The sequence below is a fragment of the Chroicocephalus ridibundus genome, chromosome 4 (genome assembly GCF_963924245.1).
Source record: "Chroicocephalus ridibundus chromosome 4, bChrRid1.1, whole genome shotgun sequence".
Taxonomy (NCBI): domain Eukaryota; kingdom Metazoa; phylum Chordata; class Aves; order Charadriiformes; family Laridae; genus Chroicocephalus; species Chroicocephalus ridibundus.
Window position 1 is genome coordinate 15,787,574 of NC_086287.1, and position 21,839 is coordinate 15,809,412.

General features: G+C 36.5%; 1 protein-coding gene across 5 annotated transcripts in view; it reads right to left on the minus strand.

Annotated features, from left to right (window-relative positions):
• PLEKHA7 (pleckstrin homology domain containing A7) overlaps positions 1-21,839 on the minus strand; it is a 171,478-nt gene that overhangs the window by 96,032 nt on the left and 53,607 nt on the right. Inside the window, exon 1 of one of the 5 annotated variants that reach the window (XM_063332310.1) lies at positions 16,984-17,250. The exons of the other annotated variants lie outside the window; for them this stretch is intronic. Coding sequence (XP_063188380.1) covers positions 16,984-17,054 — 71 coding nt within the window. The 5' untranslated portion in view covers positions 17,055-17,250. Of the gene's footprint in view, positions 1-16,983; positions 17,251-21,839 lie in introns of those variants that run through there. 5 annotated transcript variants of the gene reach the window in all.

Consider the following 21,839-nt stretch of genomic DNA (forward strand, 5'->3'; position numbering starts at 1 on the left):
CACTATAAAGGATGAAATGAAGCCATCAAAATTCCAGAAAAACCTTCAATTCAGCTTATTATCAGAAAGGTGATATATCAGTAAGCCACCATAGATTAATTCTGTTTACCAGTGGTAAGAAGAACATGAACTCAGGCAGACAGGTTAACACACCATAATGATCTTAAGGAATTCTTATTCCATGAGCATTTCAAGAGATCTTGAACTAAACCGCTGACAATATATCATACGCATTTAAAGCAAAGCTAAATTTAAAATATTTTTCCTAAACAACTCTCAAAACTTAAGAAAGTATCTTAGATTTGAAGAAAAACAGGTATGTGGTAACAAGGACACATATAACTGGATTGTACTGTTGTGTACAGTGTTTTGAAACAGTCACACACTTTCTATCTTATGCACACTAGTCACACACTACTATCTAATGCAAATCACAACTTACAAACACCCTCATACCTTGTAAATCTCAATTCTCTTGTCATTCTTAAAATCATGGAACTGATAGGGGTAAAAGCACTGCGGAGAATACAGAACTTCCCCTAATAAGTGTATAACTTCCACTGTTGAGAAATGGGATTCAAAACAACTTTTCAGGGTCTGAAAAGCAAGTATAACTCTAAACTGACTTTTCCAAGACAGTCTTCCAGGCAGTAAATACAACATCATATAGAGAAACTGTACATGCATGCCCATAAGACGCATCTTCCAGGATGAAACACATACACACCGCTGCTGTAAAAAGGAAGAGAGTTAGGGAACAATTCAATATAGACGATTTGCAGGGTACTACACATTCTAACCAACTGCATCAGCTAACAGCTCCTGTCAATTTGGCCCTTCTCATCAGAGCAGGGCAAGAAAAAGCAATTAGCAGTGATATTTCACATGGCTCTTAAAAAGAGCCTTCTGAAAGGAAGTCACCTAGACAGTATTTCTTTGTACAAAAACATCAGGCTAAAAAAAAAAAAAAGATGTTTTGAAAGCCGAGTAAAGAAATAGTATTTCATCCTGAAATCCTTTCTGAAACATTGTAAATGTTCATAATGGAGCTCTCAGTAGCAATTACTCACTTTGAAGCTGTCACTCAACTGTCACCATGACAACAACAAAAACCTTTTCACGCCTAGAGAAGACAATAGGAATTTTAATTACTGCCATTCATTCTGCTGACAGTTTGAGCGAAACAAAATTCTACTCTCTAAAAAAATACAAATACCAATTTGAGATTTCAAGAATAATACTGGTTTTTTTTCCCCTTGAACATCTTGCTCTTTATAATGTTTTTCCCCACATATAGATTTCACATTTGCTATTTACCAAATACTTTGGTGAATATGAATTTTAGGACGTCTGACAGAATTCTTTTCATGTCAATGCAGAGTGAGTTTTGTAAGTCACCTCAGTAGGAAATCTCAAATGCTTATCAGGGACTGACTTGTCTAAGTCAGTATCATCACAGATCAGTTAAGTGCAAAAGACTGGAGGCAAAGCTGTGGGCAAAGCATCTCATGTCTTTTTCAATTGCTCCCAACAGCATGCAAGATTTTAGTCTTGGGGAAAAATTAAGACAATTCTTCTAAGTGCTCTTTTGAAAAAAAAAAAAAAAAAGAAAAAGAAAACCATCATGTTTTGGATCCTGCAGATTCTTAAACATAAACCCCTGACTTGACAGAGCTATTCATTAGTCACAGCGTGCATAAACAATCCTAGAGATTAGAAAATATTTTCAGTTCCCTGATAAAAATACACAAGGGGCTAAAAAGAGGAGCACTTGGTGGTAATTTTTCCCCATGCTACCACAAAACACAAACTGCAGGAATTATTTCACATAACCACATAGCAATGTTTTTCTCTAACAAGCTGGCAAATGGATACACCTTGATAATATCATGATTTGCCATTATTTGTAGCTGTTTATATGGTATACTCTATCGTCAGACAATATTATTCAAAGTGCATTTGGAATATGATGCTAGATCACAGAACAAAGGAAAAAAATTTTAAAGTTTACTCTTGGCCTAAATCCACCATGACATGTCCTATCAGGAAATATAAAAAAACCCCAAGAAACTCGTATGATGCTAGAATGCATAAATGAAGATAAAAATGCAGAATGGCAGAAAAACTAGCATTTACACAGGTTTCAGACAAATCACTTTGCCTAGAAATTTTATAACATACAAATAAGGGATACGAAGCAACTGGAAATGTAGTTCGATTACTCAGGCAAAAAAAATTATTTTTTCTTCTGATATTAAGGGCATCTGTTTACACCACAAGAAAAACAAAAAAAAAAAACCCCAAAAAACCACAACTAGACCACCAGGCATGTAAATTTAGATTATGCAAATAAATTAATACAGAATATATGCTATCCTAATCAGTAAAGTGTTAGGATTCTGCCTCCCATGGTTTTTTTTATCCTGCATACCTATTTGAAGTAACAGTTGCATTCACACAGACTGTTAAGTATTCACAGATGCCAAAACGCCGTTCTATTATACACTGATATGTACATTTATAGAGACAGAAATGTGTGTAATCTTCACAGAATATGTGAATAGGTGACACTTTTAATCCCTTGCTTGAACAAATGAAACAAGTAAACAACAACAGTTGTTTACAAAAAAAACCAACAAAAACATGAAGAGTAAGGCACAAGGAATGAGAATGAATTCAAATTCTCCGGAACATGAAGCCCAGATGAATGTTTTAAGCACAGGCTACAGCCAATGTGATGAACTGCAATCCAAAGACCAAAACAAAGCAACGGAAAAAAAGCACAAAGGAAACAAATAAAAGTTACTAATTCTGATATTACACTATGTCCTAAATAGGAAATATGTATTCAATCTAGAACGGCACTTCTGGTGGAAGAGTTCTAAAGCAAATATTCAAGAAAGACACTTGGAAAGCACCAACACTGAAAGTTTCAAGCTCAATGGGGAGAACAAAAACACCTCTTCGATACAGTCAGAAAGAGTAAGTTCTTACAGATCAGCAAGACTTCCACATCAATGAGAAGACAGTGTTACATGGAGAATCATGAATTAATTACTGATCTCTTGGAAGTAAAAGAGATGACTGGAGACTCAAAATTTTGGGAGGAAGCATGAAATTGAGCCTTTGAGGAATTAAAGTCTGAACCAAACATACAGTTTCACTCATACCACGAATACTTAGCAAGCCTGACCAAAAGTATTGAAATCGCACCACTGAAGCAAGGTACTTCACAACTATTGCAGCAGCCTCAAACCTATCTTGAGATAACATCGCAAGAACTTTTTTGCAGGAAGTGATCTAAACCACTGCTAAGTCATTAAAAGAACACAGATGGAAAAAAAGAACAGTACATGTTAAATAGTTCCCTGCTGTTAGATAGAGTACGTAAAAACGTTTCTCAGCTCGGTATTTAATTTCCTATGCAGCTGAAAGGATTGGTTTGTTATTATTTCTAAATCAAGGGCAGCATTTCTATTGTCATGCAGAATTCATTAAGGCACTCAACCAAGTAGCAAAGGACAAAAAGTAGTTGACTATTCTCAGAAAATATGTACATATTTTTCTACCAAAAAAAATAAAAGTGTCCTTCTATGAAGAATTAGTGTTGAATTACTTATTACTGCAAGGGCAAGAAGTGGTAGCGAGTCAAAGCCCTTTATTTCTGCATATTATTCCAAATCATGACCAAGCAACGTTAAGTGCTGATTGACTTTCTAAAGGGCACCATTTAACAACTACAAGCTTATTCACACAACTTAGCAAGTTCTACAGGCAATGCTCTAAATCAGCACACACACACAAAAAAATCCCGCATGCATATTGATTAGAAAAACCAACTAAATAAAAATCTATAGCATTAATAAACTGTATTTACTTTGTTTAAACCATCACACTATAGAAGTTAATGATCAAAACCTGAAGAGGCTTTATCACCAACACTGGTTTAAATCAAATATCCTACAGGGACCAAAGGACTCATGGGGATTAATGGAATTATTTACATCGGTATCTTGAATCCGGACCGGGTTAGTAAAGACAGTAAATCACTAAGATACAGTGCCTGAATAGAGGTTTTTATGAAATATAAATGTAATCAATCCTTATCACAAAAGCTCAAGTGATATTAATTGCCAGTATCACTTGAGAAATCCAAGCCTTTTTACGAAGTGTCGTAACTACCTATTTGTCTTCGGTAGTCAGTCATAGCCGTGCTTATTCGTAAAAAAATACACAGATGTGCAAATTACTCATGTTATGGTACACCTAATCTGCTAAAACGCAGCGGACTTCAACAACGGATAAGACTTTCTAATGCGGCAAAATAAAAAAGGTCAGAATTCAAGATGAACAATGCACAATGTGATAGTGGTTTTAGAATTATATCTTTAGATACAACCATTTAAACGGTAATTAAAATAACAAGATTTATACACACTTATATCTCATAGCTGTATTTTCCTTTTGGTACTAAAATTTGTTACTATGTTATTTAAAGCTTAACCAGTATGACAAGTCAGGTGAGAAACAAGCAATCTTAGCTCCACGGAGACTTACTATACCTTTAATTAACTGCAAATAAAGTATTCCTGAAAGTCACATCCAAAATAAAGCAATAAACTTTCATGCTGCCAACTACCTAATTAGCAGCTTAAATCATTCTAAACATTTTGCTGGCTATCTTTAGCACTTGTACTTGCACCTTAATCATACACTGTCTACATAAAAAGGATAAAAAGAACGATTCTGTTACTGCCGTCTTTGGCTGTCCTCTGTAATAGACCTCATCTATTAGCAATACCTAATTACATTTGTGCTCTACAACACTTTTATGTTGTATTCTTTACATTTTAAAGTTTATTGATAAAATTATAAAGTGCTGGAAGCCAGTATCAACTATCAACGTGCACTCATAATATCAAACAACAAATAAATAAATCATGAGCCAGTAAGTCATTCCAATTTTATTTGTTGAAGTTCTCACATTTGGCAATTCATCAAATCCTATAAATACTCAAATTTGTACTATGCACAGAAACTTTTAACTTCTTTTCTATCAGAATACTAGTTTTACTAGTTGAAAGGAGCAGTAGCTCAGAAACAATAACTTCCAGATACCGGTAATATTAATCATATTAAGCAGACTATCTATTTCCAGCCCAAGGGCTACTGAAATTATTTCAATCATTATCCCGTTCTCCTGAAAAATCTTAAACATAAAGAACTTACAAGTTCACAAACATCAAGATACATGTTATACAAGGCAAGTAACATTTTAGGAGCAAAATATAAATATTAGATTTTGAAGGGGGCAAAATTTCAGTATATGTCATAATTTTAGGGAAAGCAAGTTCCAAGTTAAAATTATAGCCACCTCTTTTAAAGTAGCAAATAGAAAAATGGTATATTTTAAGATGTGTTGTATTCTTAGTATTTCTAATATTTAGAGAAAAAGTTCTTCACGTGTTTACACCACAAAATTATTTGCCTCAAAAGCGTATTCAGAAGTACTATCTGCTGCCCTCCTTCGCAAGTAAAAGTCCTTTTGCCTCTATATTCACAATAAACCACAGTTTAAAATCTTTTGCTTTTCACTAATCAGAGAACAAAAGAAATCCTCAAGGAACTAATCTGCAGATACTCTCAAAAAGAAAGTTTCTAGTGATTACTCAGTGACCGCACACACATTTACTGTCAGATTAGACTCCCACGTAATTTCATGTCCTGGCACCAAAACTCACTGATTCAAACAGGCAGTAAACAGACTGTGCTTTCTTTGAAACACACTTGCAGGGCATTGGTACTTTACAAAATAGAAGTGTGTTACGTGTAACAAAAATAAGACTAAATTATTACTGTTTTCATTAAAAAAAACCCAAATCCAGATTGAATCCTAAAAAGAGCAACAGATGAGCAAATTGGATGGGACGCACAATGGTAGTGAGATTCGGGACGTGGGGAAAAAACCTTTATTTCTTCTTCAAAGACCATTTGTGTTATTGTGTCTGCTCTGACTACTTCAGAAGCATTTTTCCAGAAGAGTGCAAAAGCATGCCTGCTTAGGCAAAAACCAAATTACCAATCACATCTGACCAAGAAGTACGGGATTTTTTGTGAAAATACTAATTGAACTCCACGCAGCAGTGTTACAGTTGTCTGACAGGAAGACTGCAAAGCCATCTCTGTCCTAGAGGCACTTCCTATTTCTCCTTTCTGCCCTTGCTTTAGCACTGAAGAAAACTTCTGCAGCTTCTGTGTGAGAATTCTCCACACAAGAGCACAGCAATATGCGCAAATGAGAGCATCGTGACTTGAGTCCTGTCATGACAACTTTGAATCCAGAATAAACCAACAGCTGAAAGGAAGCAACAGATGCCAACTGGGAACAAACAATTATGTTTTAAGCCCAAAAGGTTGGCCTTAGTACTGAGTGCCCATGGTTGTTTGCATAGCTCTGACTTCCAAGTTTTAAAGATGCATATTGTCATGTATCAGAAGGCTGACAGTAGTATAATAGCCCAGTAGAAGCAACCCTTACATTCAAACTAGTTTCTGCAGATTCATATGGGACAATTCATGGCATATGAGTTTATGAATTTGCTCTAAAGCAGTTTTTCTTTCCACTGCCCAGAAAGGCAATCTTTCTTTGAAAAAAAATAATTCAACCATCTAAGTTACATATCTAAACTTGAACCACAAAAGCTTGCACAATACATGGTGCCTCTAGCTGGGCTCCAGTGAAGGCTGCCAGTATTTCATCAGATTTCTATGAAGTATATAAACATTCACAGCTTGAATCCAAGATGCATGTCCTAACGTTTACAGATCTCCACTTCCAAACCAGTGCACTTAACGATCAGCAGATTAACAATGGTCTCTCCGCCAATAAAGTTCTGGCTAATATTCAAACTGGGCTTAATATGCTCTATGTCATGAAACGAGAAGCTGAATAAACTGTCAAGAAAAACAAACAGCACGAGGATATTCACAACTGGGAAAACAACCAATGAAGAGACAATAGTTTAAAAATAACAGAGCAGAGAACGGATTCATGTATTGGGACACAACTACTTAACAGAACTAACAAGGCAACAGCATTGCTTCAAAGAACCTAAGCCCAAACACTTACTGCAGTTTCTGACCCGTCCAATACTAAAGTAGAAAAGAAGAAATGCTGCAACTTACTACCCATCTGTAAAGCTTCCAACTTCTAAAAATTCTCACAGCCTCAACAAGAAGAACAGAGATTATGGGAGTATGCGTCTCAATTTTGATAAGCCATACTCTACCCGAGTTTAAACTGAACCTAGAAAGAGTAGAGAATATTTCAGAAGAATATTTTAATATTAATGAATATTAGTAAACTACATAGGAAGCTTCTTTCAAATCATTGCAATAAGTAGACTATGCAAACTTGTAAGTACAAACATTCAATAGCTTAGTTGTTAAGAAAATTTAGGTTTTAAAACATGGAAAATTATGACATATAAGCAACTGAGGTTTTTCAGAACAGCTTGTGCTTAAAAGTAAGGGCTTATCTTTAGGAGCTTTTAGCATCTGAAACACAGCAAATCATGACCCAGCAGGGTGAGAGTGGGCAGAAAAGAATATATAGAGAAAGCACAATGGAGTGAAATCAAGGCCCATGGTGCATAGCAATAGAAAAGTTTACATTAGCAAATCCATTGCAGATTAGCCTAATGTTTTCAGCGCACAGAAATAAAGCAGGCCTGGCAGACAGCAGCAATAAACCCATAAAGGAAAAACATTCTGCCAGTGAAGGAACATAAAAGACTCTTAGCAGGCATTAATAGATCAGTGCTGCTTTTCCTCAATTGGAACAATTCTCAATTGTGAACTGAGATTTTACTATTACAAGTTGACACAGGCCACATACTAAATATTCTGCATTTTATCCATCCATGCTAACACAGTGCAGGAAGAAAATAAACCGCCTGTAAGGTGTCTACATGAATAGTCAGAAACGAAACAAAAACTTGATTGCGTTTTTCCCCAACCAAAACCTGCATCAACACTTGCTACTGTTCTTCAAACATCACAGAACAGCTCACAAAAGCTGGAGTTAAAACAACAAAAGAATCTTGTGGATGAGCCTGAAAAATCATTATAATTAAAATTCAGTTGACCTGCAAGCCAATAAATATACATTTCTCTAATCGATATACACATGCTGACTTTTCATTAGTGTGAACAATTTACAACAGAGAAACTCTTGTAAAAATTTCTGGATCTCCAACATCACCTGGAACCCACCTTCCCTCACATGAGGCCAACAGAAGACAAAGGCACAATTAAAAGACTCCACAATTACGGGTAATGCTCCAACTTTGTCTTTTACTTTTAGAGCAACGGAAAAGACAGAACAGCTGTAGGAAAACATAGGGAAACACTCTAGCTTTTACCTGGAAAAGGATAGGGGGAGGAAGGGAAGGAAATCAGTAAAAGCCAGAATAGGCTGAGAAAGACAAAACAATTAAGTTTTCAGAACAGTAATAAGTGAGTAATTACTCTTACAGAGCAAGAGTTACAAATTCTGTAAACCAGGATATATTTCAAATCTAGAAATCTTACCTAGTCAACAGCAGACAAGCGTAAAGCAAATCATTTTTAGTACAGCCACATTTGAATAGACTTGAACAGAGGGAGTAACCTGGTAAAGAAACCAGAGTGGGGACAGAGGTAATGACACGTCTTAAAGCAAGAAAGACAAGCTTGAACTTGATGCAGTTTAACAGGAGAGCCAAGAAACGGATTTTTTAAAAAGATGATGTAGTTAAAGCAGTAGGTAAAATGCGGATAACTTACAGCGGAAGAGGAGGATAAGTGCTGCAGAGCTGCAAGAAGTTACAATAACCTTGCAGAGAGACAAGGCCTTTAACAGGAGGTTCTGTAAATCCTAAGGGAAAAGGGACAGGTCTTCAAACATTTTAGGGAAAGGGGCAGCAAAGTGCAGGCACAGTTGGAATTTGGAGAGTAAAAGAAAACAGCAGAGATGTTGTCCCACTTCAGGAGAAGGCAGTAGACACAAGGAAGACAGCAGTAATGCCAGTAACGTCGCAGCAAGCAAAACTTCATAGTACAACATCCAAGAGCTTCCAAACAGACATCAACGCACAACAATGCCTGAAAAAGATATTTTCTGAGAAAGCACTGTATGATTTGCCTGATTTGTCACTTGGGGCAAGTTGTATCTGAGACAGACGTGCTGGGGCAGCGGTGTGGTTATGTGGTGTCCTGGCACCCTCCCCACATGAGGTCAGTGTCTCAGCCATTACAATCTTCTCCACTGTAATTGTTTGTCTTCTGCAGATGATTATTCCTTACCTAAAGTTATGAGTAAATGAAACCTCTCACAGGAGCTGAAAACCTGATGTAAATTTTGAAAAGGCTGGCACCATCAGCATTATCTGCATTGCAGTCATCTCAGCAGTGTACAGAGGCATTTACACGTCAACAGGACTGACTGACTGTTTCAAATAAGTGTCTTTAATTTAAGATGGCTCTCCTCAGCATGTGAGAAAGAAGCAGCCTATTTTTTGCAAAAAATCTAAAAATGGAATATATAAGTATCCACTTATTAAGTGCTCAAATTTATGCTCATTTTCTGCAGGAAGATGTCCTTCAACTGAATTGCAGGACTCATGAAACTGGATTAACAATGTCATAAATCATACATCTGCCAAAATAACAGCATAAAAAGTGAGACTAAATATAATCTACATGTTATTTGAGTAGATACTATCTATATTTAACAATTTGTTATAATTCAAATATTAGCTGACAATTATTCAAATTTAAACATAAATCACTACATTGGCTATAATTTTCCTATAGTTAATTGTTTTAAAAATAACTTTCAAGCTTCTGCAATGTCCTCATTTCTGATTTAATAAGTTTTAATTTGCATAAAGAAGAAACTTGCAAATTTATGCTTTACAAATTTTCTGCTAGTGCTTCGACTTTTTTTTCTTCAAACCAAATTGTAACAAATTCCTAGTTTACATTTCTCAAGTTATCAACTAAATGCTGCACAAACCAGGACCATTTTTAGGACCATCCTTTAAACTGCAGGATTCATTACACATCAACTTTTCCTCTCTATATACTAGAAAGAACAATATTTCTCTCTAGGCTCCATTTCCAAGACACAAAGTTAGTTTCCATATTTAAATTTCAAAACCAATGTATTAAGAACATAAACTCTCAGTGTTACAGGATGGTTCTTTGATGTACATTTTGCTGCATAATCCAGACCCCCAAGCACATCAAGTAAATTTCAGAAAACCTCCAGACACATCCCTGTAAGGATTTTAAAAGTATCCAAGAGGTATCCAGGCAGCTTCAGCTCTAAGAGAAGCAATCACAGTGTAAATCTTGGGAAGCACACTACTGAACCAAGAACTATGATAATTTGTTAACTAAATTCCGTAAGTAGATTTGTCAACTGGTGAGGCAGAAATGGTAACGGAAAGAAGGGAAGAACTGAACTGAATTCTGAACAACCATCATCATTCAGGAAATCAAGTTAGTGTACACTTATACCAACAGAGCGATTTTGTTTCAGAACAGAGACATGCACAAATTTCTCTAAAACAACAGAAATAATGCACAATGTTCCAAAAATAAAGAAACACACTACCCTTTAATGCCGAAATCCTCAGAATAATGAAAGTACAAATGATTTTACATCTGCATCTCTAGTTACACTAGACATTTTCCTTTTTTTTTTTTTTTTATAATGAAGAATATGTTAGAAAATAGCTGTTAAGGAAAAAGTAAACAGAACTTGTTGTAACTGGTTCTGCTGGCCAAATATCAACGTCATTAGAAGACGAACTACAATAATGTTTCTGTGCGTAAGAGCCTGAAATACCAGATATCAAAAAATAAACAAAAAAATATTCAAAGTTGCAGTCAGAATGAATTAAAAAAGCAAGCAATCCACCTCAGAGCTATTGCTTTGCATCATATGCAGTTTATACTTTTGTCTCCTTTTAAGAATACTTAATAGATAGCATTATTATAATGCTCACATTTTCCTCCGAGTTTCCTCTTTTCTGACAGAATGATTTCTAATGAATTGTTGCAATCTGCCACACATTCAGCAAGTGTAACCCGAGCCATGCTAGGAATGTGGAAAGACACCTGAGGAGCCAGAAGGTAACTTGTATTAAACAAGTCAGAAGAGACTCACACACCTAAAGAAGGCAATACCCCACGTAACTCAACACAGGAGGAACCAGCAATGTCCCACCACCGCCACCCCCCCCAGTTTCACAGTTGGTCCTGTAGATCACAAGGGAGCCACGTGTGGGATTGGGTCGATCTAATGGCCAATTCACACAGAACTGCGGCTTTTCATTTTCAGTTCAGGTATGACAGAAAAGGGGAGGCTTTTGTTGTTTTGTTTTTTAAAGTGACTAAAATAAAAGTGAGCAAAAAAGCGATGAGGAAGGAGAGGCAGAAGATAAGGCAAGGAGAAGACACTTCCCATACCAGAGGCATTTTGGAAGAAAAGCATTCTTACCTAGCTCTACTTTTCCAAGGAAGCAACTGAAGAAAGTCGCACAGGAACCACAACCCCAGTCCACACCTGAATCAACACCTCTCACTCATGATTTTGTACTTGTAACTTCTGGACAAAATTTAGAGATGGTGATCTTGCAACCTGCTTCGTCTTTAGCAGTTTGCCTATCATTTTGTCTTCTCAGAGAGCAGCTCGTACTTAAGATTTATTCCCTGCAAGCAAAACCCTTTTTTCAAGTTCAATCTTGCTTAATGAGTTACTTTTTATTATGTGAAACTTTTTAATGTGTTGTTTGTTCTGTCAAGCCCAAATAACTGCTGACATTCTAATCATGAGGCCCCCTGGAAAAAAAAAAGGGTGTTTTTTTGCTTAAAAGCAATCTTTACATTTGCCTGTAAAGGAATTATATAATGTTTAAACCATTTTAATATAAAAATAGCCTGCCCACATTTTAAATATTGGAGAGGATAAAATATATAAAACTGTCTTCTTCAGGTTTTGATTGTTCCCTCTCTTACTTAAATCAGAATTTATTATATTCTTTTTTAGACATAAAGGGGATAGCTAGTGATAGCAGCCATCAGCCTTCTTCACTAGTTCTTGCAAGTCCTGGAAAAGGAATTATTCATCTAAAAAGCAGTGACAGATCTCCCTCTCCCAATACAAAAGCTCCATTTTATTGTAGGTATATATAAAAATCAAATTCTATGGAGAAACAGCTTCTAAGGCCAGCTCGAATCTAGCACACCATGTTCTTGCATATTTTTTGTCAATTTTGTCAAAAACTCTGCCCTCCCCTTTCTCCTCCTCTTCTACCTACAGGGAAAAGGGAACGTCTCCGAACCAACAAAGACCAAAAAATACAGGAAGCTTTGCTCATCTTATTCCAAGAAAAATGCAACTGTAAATCCCTGTCATACACACGCATACTGCTGAATATTCAGAATGGCAACATTAAATAGTTACCCAGGATTTTGGTTAACGCTACCAAACAAGCAAATATTTTAATATATTTTTTGTTATTCTTGATTGATATTTGCCTTACCTCATTATTTCTCAAAGATTTTAGTTTAACTAAACTTGTCAGATTATGCTAAAAGAAAACTCACTAACTGTTGTGTTTCTTTAAAAGCACTTGCTTTCCTCCCAACACTCTACAACACGGAGATGATCAAGATTTATTCCTCTATCTAAAATACAGCAGTGTTGGTTTGTTGGTGTTTTTTTTTTTTTTTAATTTAAGAAATGGATGCTAATTAAAGCCCAACATTTGAAGTGGGCAGTGGCTCCCTCCTCAAAGGAAAAGCAGCAGCTTAATGCTGCAAGATCCCTTCCCCTTCCACAGTTAAGCACTGTCAGTTTATTGCTTAGTTTCAATTATAACACCTAATTTATGATATTGCTATAACTGGATGGGATCTGCATTACTGCATTTGGAATCAACTGCACAGATGCAATTGACTCATCTTCAATTCACAAAATTACAAGTTTTCACTCTCCCCCCACCGCATAGCTATTTTTTCTTGTTTTCAGCAGACAGAAAAAGTATAATAGCATGCACGATTCCAAGGAAGTATTGATTAAACAGCAGCCTTCTGTTGTGAACATTGTTTCTATCAGCTTCCCTAGAACATGAAATTCCAGTATTACAAAGGGCTGCAGAAGGTTCTGACGCTGGTTAGGCCAAAGGACTATGACAGCCCTGAGAAACCCTAAAAACTCTTTAGCTACTTTGAATGTAACTACTGAAAATTAATCTCTCAACTATGCAGAACACCCATGTCTTGACCCCTCTGCATCTGTAACAGAAACAAGAAGATTCTTTCTAAAGAGGAATCTTCTTATGAAGAGTATCACGGTCCACCAGCAGAACTCCAGCTCCATTACAGAAACAATAGTAATTGCTCCATAGCTGAGACAGGGTTGGGGTTTGTATTATCTCACATTTCTGTGTAATTCCCCCTAGTAACAAGAAGTCCTCCTACTCAAAACTGGTTTTGAATGTGTATTTTTCAGGCAAACATAAAAACGATCACCATTTTCTAAAATGGCTACAATCTGCTAATATCCCAGTGGAGCTGAAAGCTCTGGCTTCTCTTGTCAAACATGGCCAGGACACTAGATCTCTTCCATTTCTCTTTGCCAAAGGAAAACTCGTAAGTCTACCATCTTTTGCTCTAGCAGCCTAAAGCAATGAGAAACAGCAAATGTTCTTACAAAAAAGGTCTCTCGCCATACCAGGGTAACTGGGAAAAAGACACGAGCACAGCCTTTGCAAGCTCTGCCAGAGAAAACTTTGTTCTTAATCTCTAGTGATTAAAAGCTTATGAAAATCAAAGAATTAAAAGCATATTTTCAAAGACTATCTTTTGAACAGACTTCCTTCTACACTATATGATATATGAAAGAAAATGAACACTACAACATTAAGCAATTGAAAAAAATGCAATCTACATGGCTAATGCCATTCCAGCCATTGTAAGAAGCACATAGCAGGTTTACTTGCATGCTTTGGCTACCATTTAAAGTTGAGCCACCAATACTAATTTTACATTTGTTGCTGCTTGAAGTACAGGAATCATAGATGGCAATATTTTCTTTTAATTTCTATATTAAATACCAAATCTGTAAAAAACAAAGACGATAAACTACTTCAGGAAGTATTTTCTACAACTAATATCTAAATCAGATCTCTTATGTTGTGCCATAAAAGAAACAACAAGAAATTTGTTATCAATCTCAACATAAATTCTATTAATCCCTAAATTTCATCCAAATATGGAAATGTTCCCAAGAAAATCCAATTCTGCGTTGTATGGATACCAAAAATTAGTTATAATATGGCTCAAAAACACTGTCCCCAAGATGAACTCCTGACTTACGCAATTCCATAATTCACAGCCAACCAAGAGATCATGCCACGCTGAGTGACCTAGTTTTGGAGACCGTATCTTGGTCGTCTCCAAGATCAAGTATGAACAATGTCCTGAGCAATCTTTAGAAAACTATAAATGAACAAAATGCTGATTGTACACTCTTTCAGAACAGGCTATCATCAATACTTCAGATCACTTATCCACAAAAATATCATACCTAAACTACTACTCCTTAAGTGTAACAGAAAACACAATTAATTCCAAACACCATGCAATTCCAATGATAATTCTGATATCTAGAAAATTAATCTTGCCTACACAAAAGGCAAAGTTTCCTGAAGACAGATCTTTTCCAGAACTCTCTTCAAGACTTCTATGCCATCCCAGATGCAAGCCATATTAGATTAATGTCTCTGCCAACATACAAACTTCGCATAACGTACACTAACCCTTTCCACTTCATAGAGATCACAAACCATTTATGATAAACAGTAGTCTCGCTGCCTATTTATTTTACTGGAAAATGTTAACTCACTAGAATATGATGACTAGAGTGGAATAAAAATCCTAATTCAGTCCTGTAAACTACATTAATCCCCAGTCAGAAATGGACATGTGCTACTATTCTGAAGGAAAATTCTGCACTGAGGATGAGCTCTAAAATGACTGCAGGAATACTAATTTTACATAGTTGGAGCTGTGAAGTTATCAGTGGTTGTACACAATGTAAAGAATTTCTCTTTATAGGTACCGGAACAAAAACAGAGTCGCAAAGTCATAACGACTTAGTGATGAAATGAAGTAAGTCCACCCAATTCCACATACCTAAAATAGAATTTAATTATCTCAGTTGCATACCACAGAAGCTAATCATCTTATCTGAAAATTATCAAACACAGGTTTCATTGAAGTGCAGAATAATTATTTAAAAACACGTAAGGAACAGAGAGGAGAGAATTAAAAAACAAAATGCAGTTAAACAACCGGGATTCAAAAGTTCAGGAACTTCAATCTATCTCTATTTACAACAGAAAGGTGCGGACTTGGAACTCACTCACAAGACCTTCATTCTGCCCAGAAGGTCACCGTGGAAACCAGGAAGATGGGTGGTAGGCTCTGGCCATTTTGATCTTAGGGAGTAGGAGCGAAAAGGTGTGCATTTGACTAAGCATCTAACACACTTCTGGGAAGAGAAGGCTTTTACATCAGCTGCCATTTACTGAATTTCTGTTGTTTTTAGTTTCCAGCTTATTCTTCCCTACTATCACAAAAAAGGCCAGAAAAAAAAGGAGAAAGGCTACTAGACTTCAGCATCCTCCAAAGTTAGGCCAAAGGACAACAACCATAAGCAATCATCATGGTTGACCTCTAAATGACTAACTCTGGTTTCAATAAAACACTCCTGGTACCTTTGACCAGACAGCCTGGTAGTGCTACAGAGATACAAATACGCAAATAAGAGCCAGAATTTATTTCAAGAAACACACAGAAAAGTGGTTAAATGAACACTATGCAGAACCACTTTTGTTTCTATTCACAACCGACTGTCACTGCAGCCTTACAAAAATTAACCCATAACACTGCATATGCCGTAGTTTATGAAGATTATTTGTCAAGTTCATTCTCTGGATATGAACATGTTAATAATTAACTTATTCTCTTATTCTACTCTTGAAACATTTAACAGAAAGATGAGTAATAGCACAAAACTCCTGTTCCAACTCCGATTTTCCCCTCCCTCTGTTATTGTTGCAGCATGAGAGGCAGGAACTTCAGATTTAGACACAATAAACAGAGATTACATTCCTTTATTAAGGTGTGCCAGAAACCTGAGCTCTTTCAGCCAAAGAAGTATTGTTACACATTCCCTCTAATTATTATGCAATATCACAGTCTTCCAGAACAGGAACAGTAATTTCATGGTTAGAATCCAACCCATTCACTAGGAAACTGTTATACAGCACTCTCAGAAGGAAGGAAAACAGAACTGCGAAATAAAAAAGACGAAAGAATAAGAAGCCTGTATGATTAAGCTTTATCACAAAGCTAGCATTTATCACCCTTCCACACGTGCACATTTTTTGTGAATTCTCTTAAAACCATAATGACAGTAAGCACTTTTGTTTATTTACCTTATGCAATCCTGCATGAAAAGACTTAAAATTATTAATGTTTTTAGAAAACTGTATAATTTCCATTTCTCAACACCATAGATACCTGGTTCCTAATAAACGACTGAAATATATGAATACTTAACTCACTTAAAAAATCTCCAGGCTTACAGCTTCTTTTTTCCAGTCAGAAAAATTCTCAAAATATTTAGTATCTTTAGAAATAAAAAATATTTGCTTTACCTAAATGCAATCCTAATGATAAAATCAGGTATAAAGCTTTGTAAAACTGTTTTTATGTTTTTCAGCTTCGTAATTCTCTGATTTCATAATTTTTTTCAGAGAACAAAGAAACAGAAACAAACAAACAAAAATCTGTTAACACAAGCATCACGCTATGGCTTTATATGCAACGGTATTAAAAGATAAAACTTAAAACACGATATACCTGCATGACACCTGGTAGAATGGGTATCCCGGCAGAGGAACAGAGTTTGAAAATCCAGACTGACTCGACATTGCCTTCAGGTATTGTATCCACTTAAATTGCTTCTATATTCCATATGTTAATTCCTCACCAAAAAATATGTATGTATGTATCCATCTATACTTTTGTTCAAAGCTAACTAAAAGGAAACCAAGTGCATATTTGAAGGTCTTGAAGATTCTGTCTGCATGTCAAACTGCTTCCTCAGTAGTGAAATTCCTAAAAGCCAACACCCTCATGACATCACATACTACAAAATCAGAAACGTGCAATTGTTTCAGTAAAGCAAGGACAGCCCGTCGCTTTTGAGTCGACATAAAATCCTGCGCCGCATTCTACTTGAAAACACAGTGCCTTTCAGGCTGGCGAAAGGCAGAGAGACCTGCTGTCTTCAACAGCAGCCCTGCGCTGGCAGGCAGCCAGCAACCAGCAGAACTTATTGCCAATGCCGCAAATCCCTCCTATCAGCTAATGAAGATCCAGACTGCAGGTGAAACACGATTTTAGCCCAGGACAAGAATTTCCTGGAAAATGCATGAGATCCATGACCTTGAACTCAGTGATAAAAATTTCTTCCAAAAATTTCAGTTAAATGTACAATGCATACTACTGCTTTATAAGCACCATCAGATTGCATTGCACGTCACAGTAGTATGAAAAATCATACTGAGTTTTCCCCTGCTAAAAAAGAATCCTCTTATGCCACACTCTCTACTATGGGAAAGCAGGAGGGAAGGACAGGAGGTTGACTCTTAAACCACACTATTTAAGCTACTGAATACAGAAATAAAATTATCTGCGTGCAATTCCTGTAGTATTTTACTACAGCTTAAATCAAAGAAGTATCAAAAGCGCGATTTCTTTTGATATACAGTACGATGGTAAGTTACATGAAAGCTTATTTGAGCATGCCTTCCTCGGGAGAGGAAAAGACAACTAAAAAGCAGGAAGACATGTGAGTATGATTATCTGCCTATGCTACTCTAAAGTAAAGAAGGTGTACAGTGCCCTCACATCAAGACTTGCTTAGTTTATGCAAAATATTAAATAAAACAGATTTTAAAATTATTTCGTTATCTGTGCTAGCTGCACCGGAAAACATTAAAATGCTGAATTTAATACCTCTACCCCATGACATATTATTTACTCGCGTATTGTTGTATTTTATCTCAGTATTGGAAACAGATTGAATCTGTTTCACTCGGTTTATCACAATCTCAGTCATTAGGAAAATGGTACAAAACTTTGTTGCTATTCTAGGTACCTTTTAAAGTCTGACTTAAAAGAATGGGAGCTTGTTCTTCTACCTTAAAAGTATCTTAAATTTAAAACTAAGTCTGATCTCAGTGAAATGCTTAGTTTCTTGTTCATATAACTCAACTGGTTTTAGAGTGTTTTAACAGCACTGCAATGTTTTACATTGCTTAACTAGTTTTTGTCAAGGTGCAAAAAAAGGGCAGTATATTTGTGAAAAATGATAACATTTCCAGCAGGGATAAAACAGTAGGCAAAAAAAGCCCAAAACAATCACATGCTACAGAACAGGGGCTTGGTCCTCAAAAATATGGGAATGCTTATTAATAAGCTCTGCACACTGTCACACAGAGTCAAGTAATTGAATGTTCCCACAACTTGGGGGAATCACAGGCCATTTTACACAATAAATGCAATGCACACTTGCACACAAAGTAACATGCAGATTCCATAGGTCACTGCATACAGGACCAATTTCTGAAGTCCTACAAAAATGCCAGGATAACACAAAGAGAGAACACTTTGCCCAGCGAAGTAATTCTTTTTTATTATTAGCCCAACTGATATGCCTGGAAAAACAAACAACCTTCTGGGCACATCATTTTGCAGAAGTTTTTATACCTCTCCTGGCTGTAAAGAGAAGGCTTGAAAAGGCAGTTCAAGCACAAATGATGTTGTCGTATCAGCTGAATTTTTACAGACAGATTTGAAAAAGTAGCTTTTAGAAACACAGTCTCTCTCATGTCTAGTATGGAGCATTAATTCCAAAACCAACAACACTCAAAAACCACACAGGTAACAGTGGGCGAGAGGAAGAGAAAAGTCTACCAGGCCCGTCCAAGTCACCTTTCCCTGCTGCCTCAGCAGGCATGTTAGGATAAGTCCGGTTAGGTTTCATCCCTACTGCCACAGCTGTTGAGGGTCATGCAGGTCATCCTGCTACACTGCTGTGGTTGGACCTGGTGAGTCATCTTGTGTGCATGTCCCTAAAGCACTTATATTTCTATGCTGTGTATTTACTTATTTTTTTATTTGGTGCCTCCTTGACACTGATAATCACAGCATTAACACATTTATGCAGTAATTCTCATCTCAGAATAGTTCTTCTTAGTCCCAACCAGGATTTAGGGTGTTTCCATTTGATTTGCCAGCTCAAAAGCATGTTAGTGTCAAGTCAGCAGATTACAGGCTTATAAACCAGGAGTCTTAGAGGCTGCCAATGGCTCGCCATGCCATTTTGCGAAAAATCACTTAGTCCCTTAATGCCTAGCTTATTCACATAGTAAGGAAAATACTCGCTGACAGCAAAGGAATTATGTGAGGTTAAATTATTTTTTTGTGTGTAATTAAGTATTGAAATCCTCTGATTAAAGATTTATGAAGGGATAAAACAGCTGTAGCATTTGAGGGAAAAGATATGTGGGAATATTCACAATAGAGCTTTCTTTTTGTCTCCTGCTCCTAGCTCTAACACAACAGAAGCGCTATTGCTCTGAAACTTCAATTTAAATGCAAAAGCCATTTAAATTTTAAAATGTGGTGGAAACTACACCATTTTTAAATGTGCGGACTGTGTTACATAGCATTTAAAGATGGGAATAGGTGAGATGACGATAGGCAGACAAAAACTGAATTTAAGGTGATCTTTACAGAAGCAGAAACCTTCACTGGTAAGCATCACACCAGTTCAGTGATTTGGAAACAGGAAGGGAACCTGTGGCATAAGAAGGAGAAAGGAGGAAGAGAAAATCCGGTAAGGACCAAAGAGAAAGCCTCACACAATGACATTCAATATTTACCGCGTGCCCCTTTTATTTCTTTCCACAAGCAGGCTTGATTACAGTACAGAACTACTTCTGGGATCCAGACCTACTTGCCAAACATCACCTCCAATAAAAGAGACAAGCGGGTTTCGTTCCAAGTGCAGTCATGTTTGTTTGAATTTTACTTCCGTGTTTTAGTGCCAACAAACTCACTTAAAAATAACCACATTAGTATTGTTTGGCATAGCATTCCATGTAGAACTTACTACTTTGCTGGAGCAAAACTAAACAAAGAAACTAAGTTTGAGGCACAAATACTGTGTGTGCCAGAATTTACAGTGACCTTAATGCTGAAGTAACTGAGCTGCTAGCCACTACACCATTTAATTTGGCTAGTTGAAAAGGTATGCAATACTTAACCGAGGTGTAACTGCACTTCAAAAAGCAGGGATAGGCTGAAAGACTGGAGAAGAGCAAACTGATGACCACTTTCAGGTATTTCAAACAAGTAGCATCCTTGGTAAACTAATGGCAAATTAGTTTAAACTAAAAAGGCAGACCAAAGGAGAAATAGAAATTAACCTCATTACTGGAAGCTAAATCAACCTCATCAAATCTAGAAGTGAAAGCAGGCACGTTGCAGACAGTTATGTGATGATATATCAAAACACATATAAAATGTTTAGTATTCATAAAAATTGAATGAAGTGTCACACAGAAATTATTGTAACAACAATACCATAAATCAGTAATTTACTCCCATATATAGTGTTATATTTGGTATTTTCCCTGCCTGCTAAGAAATATATCACAGACACTAAAATAGAAGGAGAAAAAATATTATAGGAAATGTAGGAAAAATCATTATGTGGAGTTTGAAAATAACAGTATTACTTACAGAGAAAATATTACAGATATTCAATATAATGAGCAGTACTTAGAAGACATAGTGGAAAGTCTGTATTTCCTTTCCGTATGAAACACAAGAATAGAGAAGTATTCACCAACACTGAAGAATAATGGGAAATTTGAAACTGAAGGACACTATCACTGAAAACCTAAAACTCATCCAGAGTTAAAGACTAACTGGATATTCATATAGGGGAAAAACAAAAGCAAAAAAGAAAAAAACAAACACAGAAGTGATAACAGAAACGCATTGGAAGGAAAAAGGACTTGAAAAAAGCAGCAGAACTTGGGAGAAAACATCCATGTGAGAAAGCATTACCTAACCTAGCTGCTGAAGGATGTCTTTCACTGTTTGCTGAGGCAGACTCGTGTGGGTTCAATGGTAAAGCATAAATATCTGCTGCACTCCTAAACTTGTTGGTCAGACAACTGAACTAAGGTTATTTTTTTTTCAGCCTAGTTTCCTAAGAAAACTGAAGTGATCCCTGTCACATAAGCAGACACAGAATAAGCAGGTTAGCTGTTGTTTTCAGGTAGGTTACCTAATGAAAAATAAAGTGAGCGACCTCTGAAAGAAAACAGGCGGCGCACAAAGATGTTTGTATTCTGACTTCAATTAAACTGGGTTCTCCAGAGCAAAAAACGCCACATCTACTTTCTACCTTGCCTTCCAGTCTTTTCTAATACCTGGTTGCTCTGTTCACCTTTCAGAGGCTTTAATTCTCCGTCCCCTTTCCCCCTCCTGCTGTTAAAGCAGCTTCCTTGCCATAGACACAGCACTATCCAGGTAGGCCTATTACATGCTTGTTCAGCTTGATAGCCCGTTTATCTAGCCTAGAGACAGCTGCCTCTTACCCATTCTCATCCTCCATCATCTTTACATAATTCCCA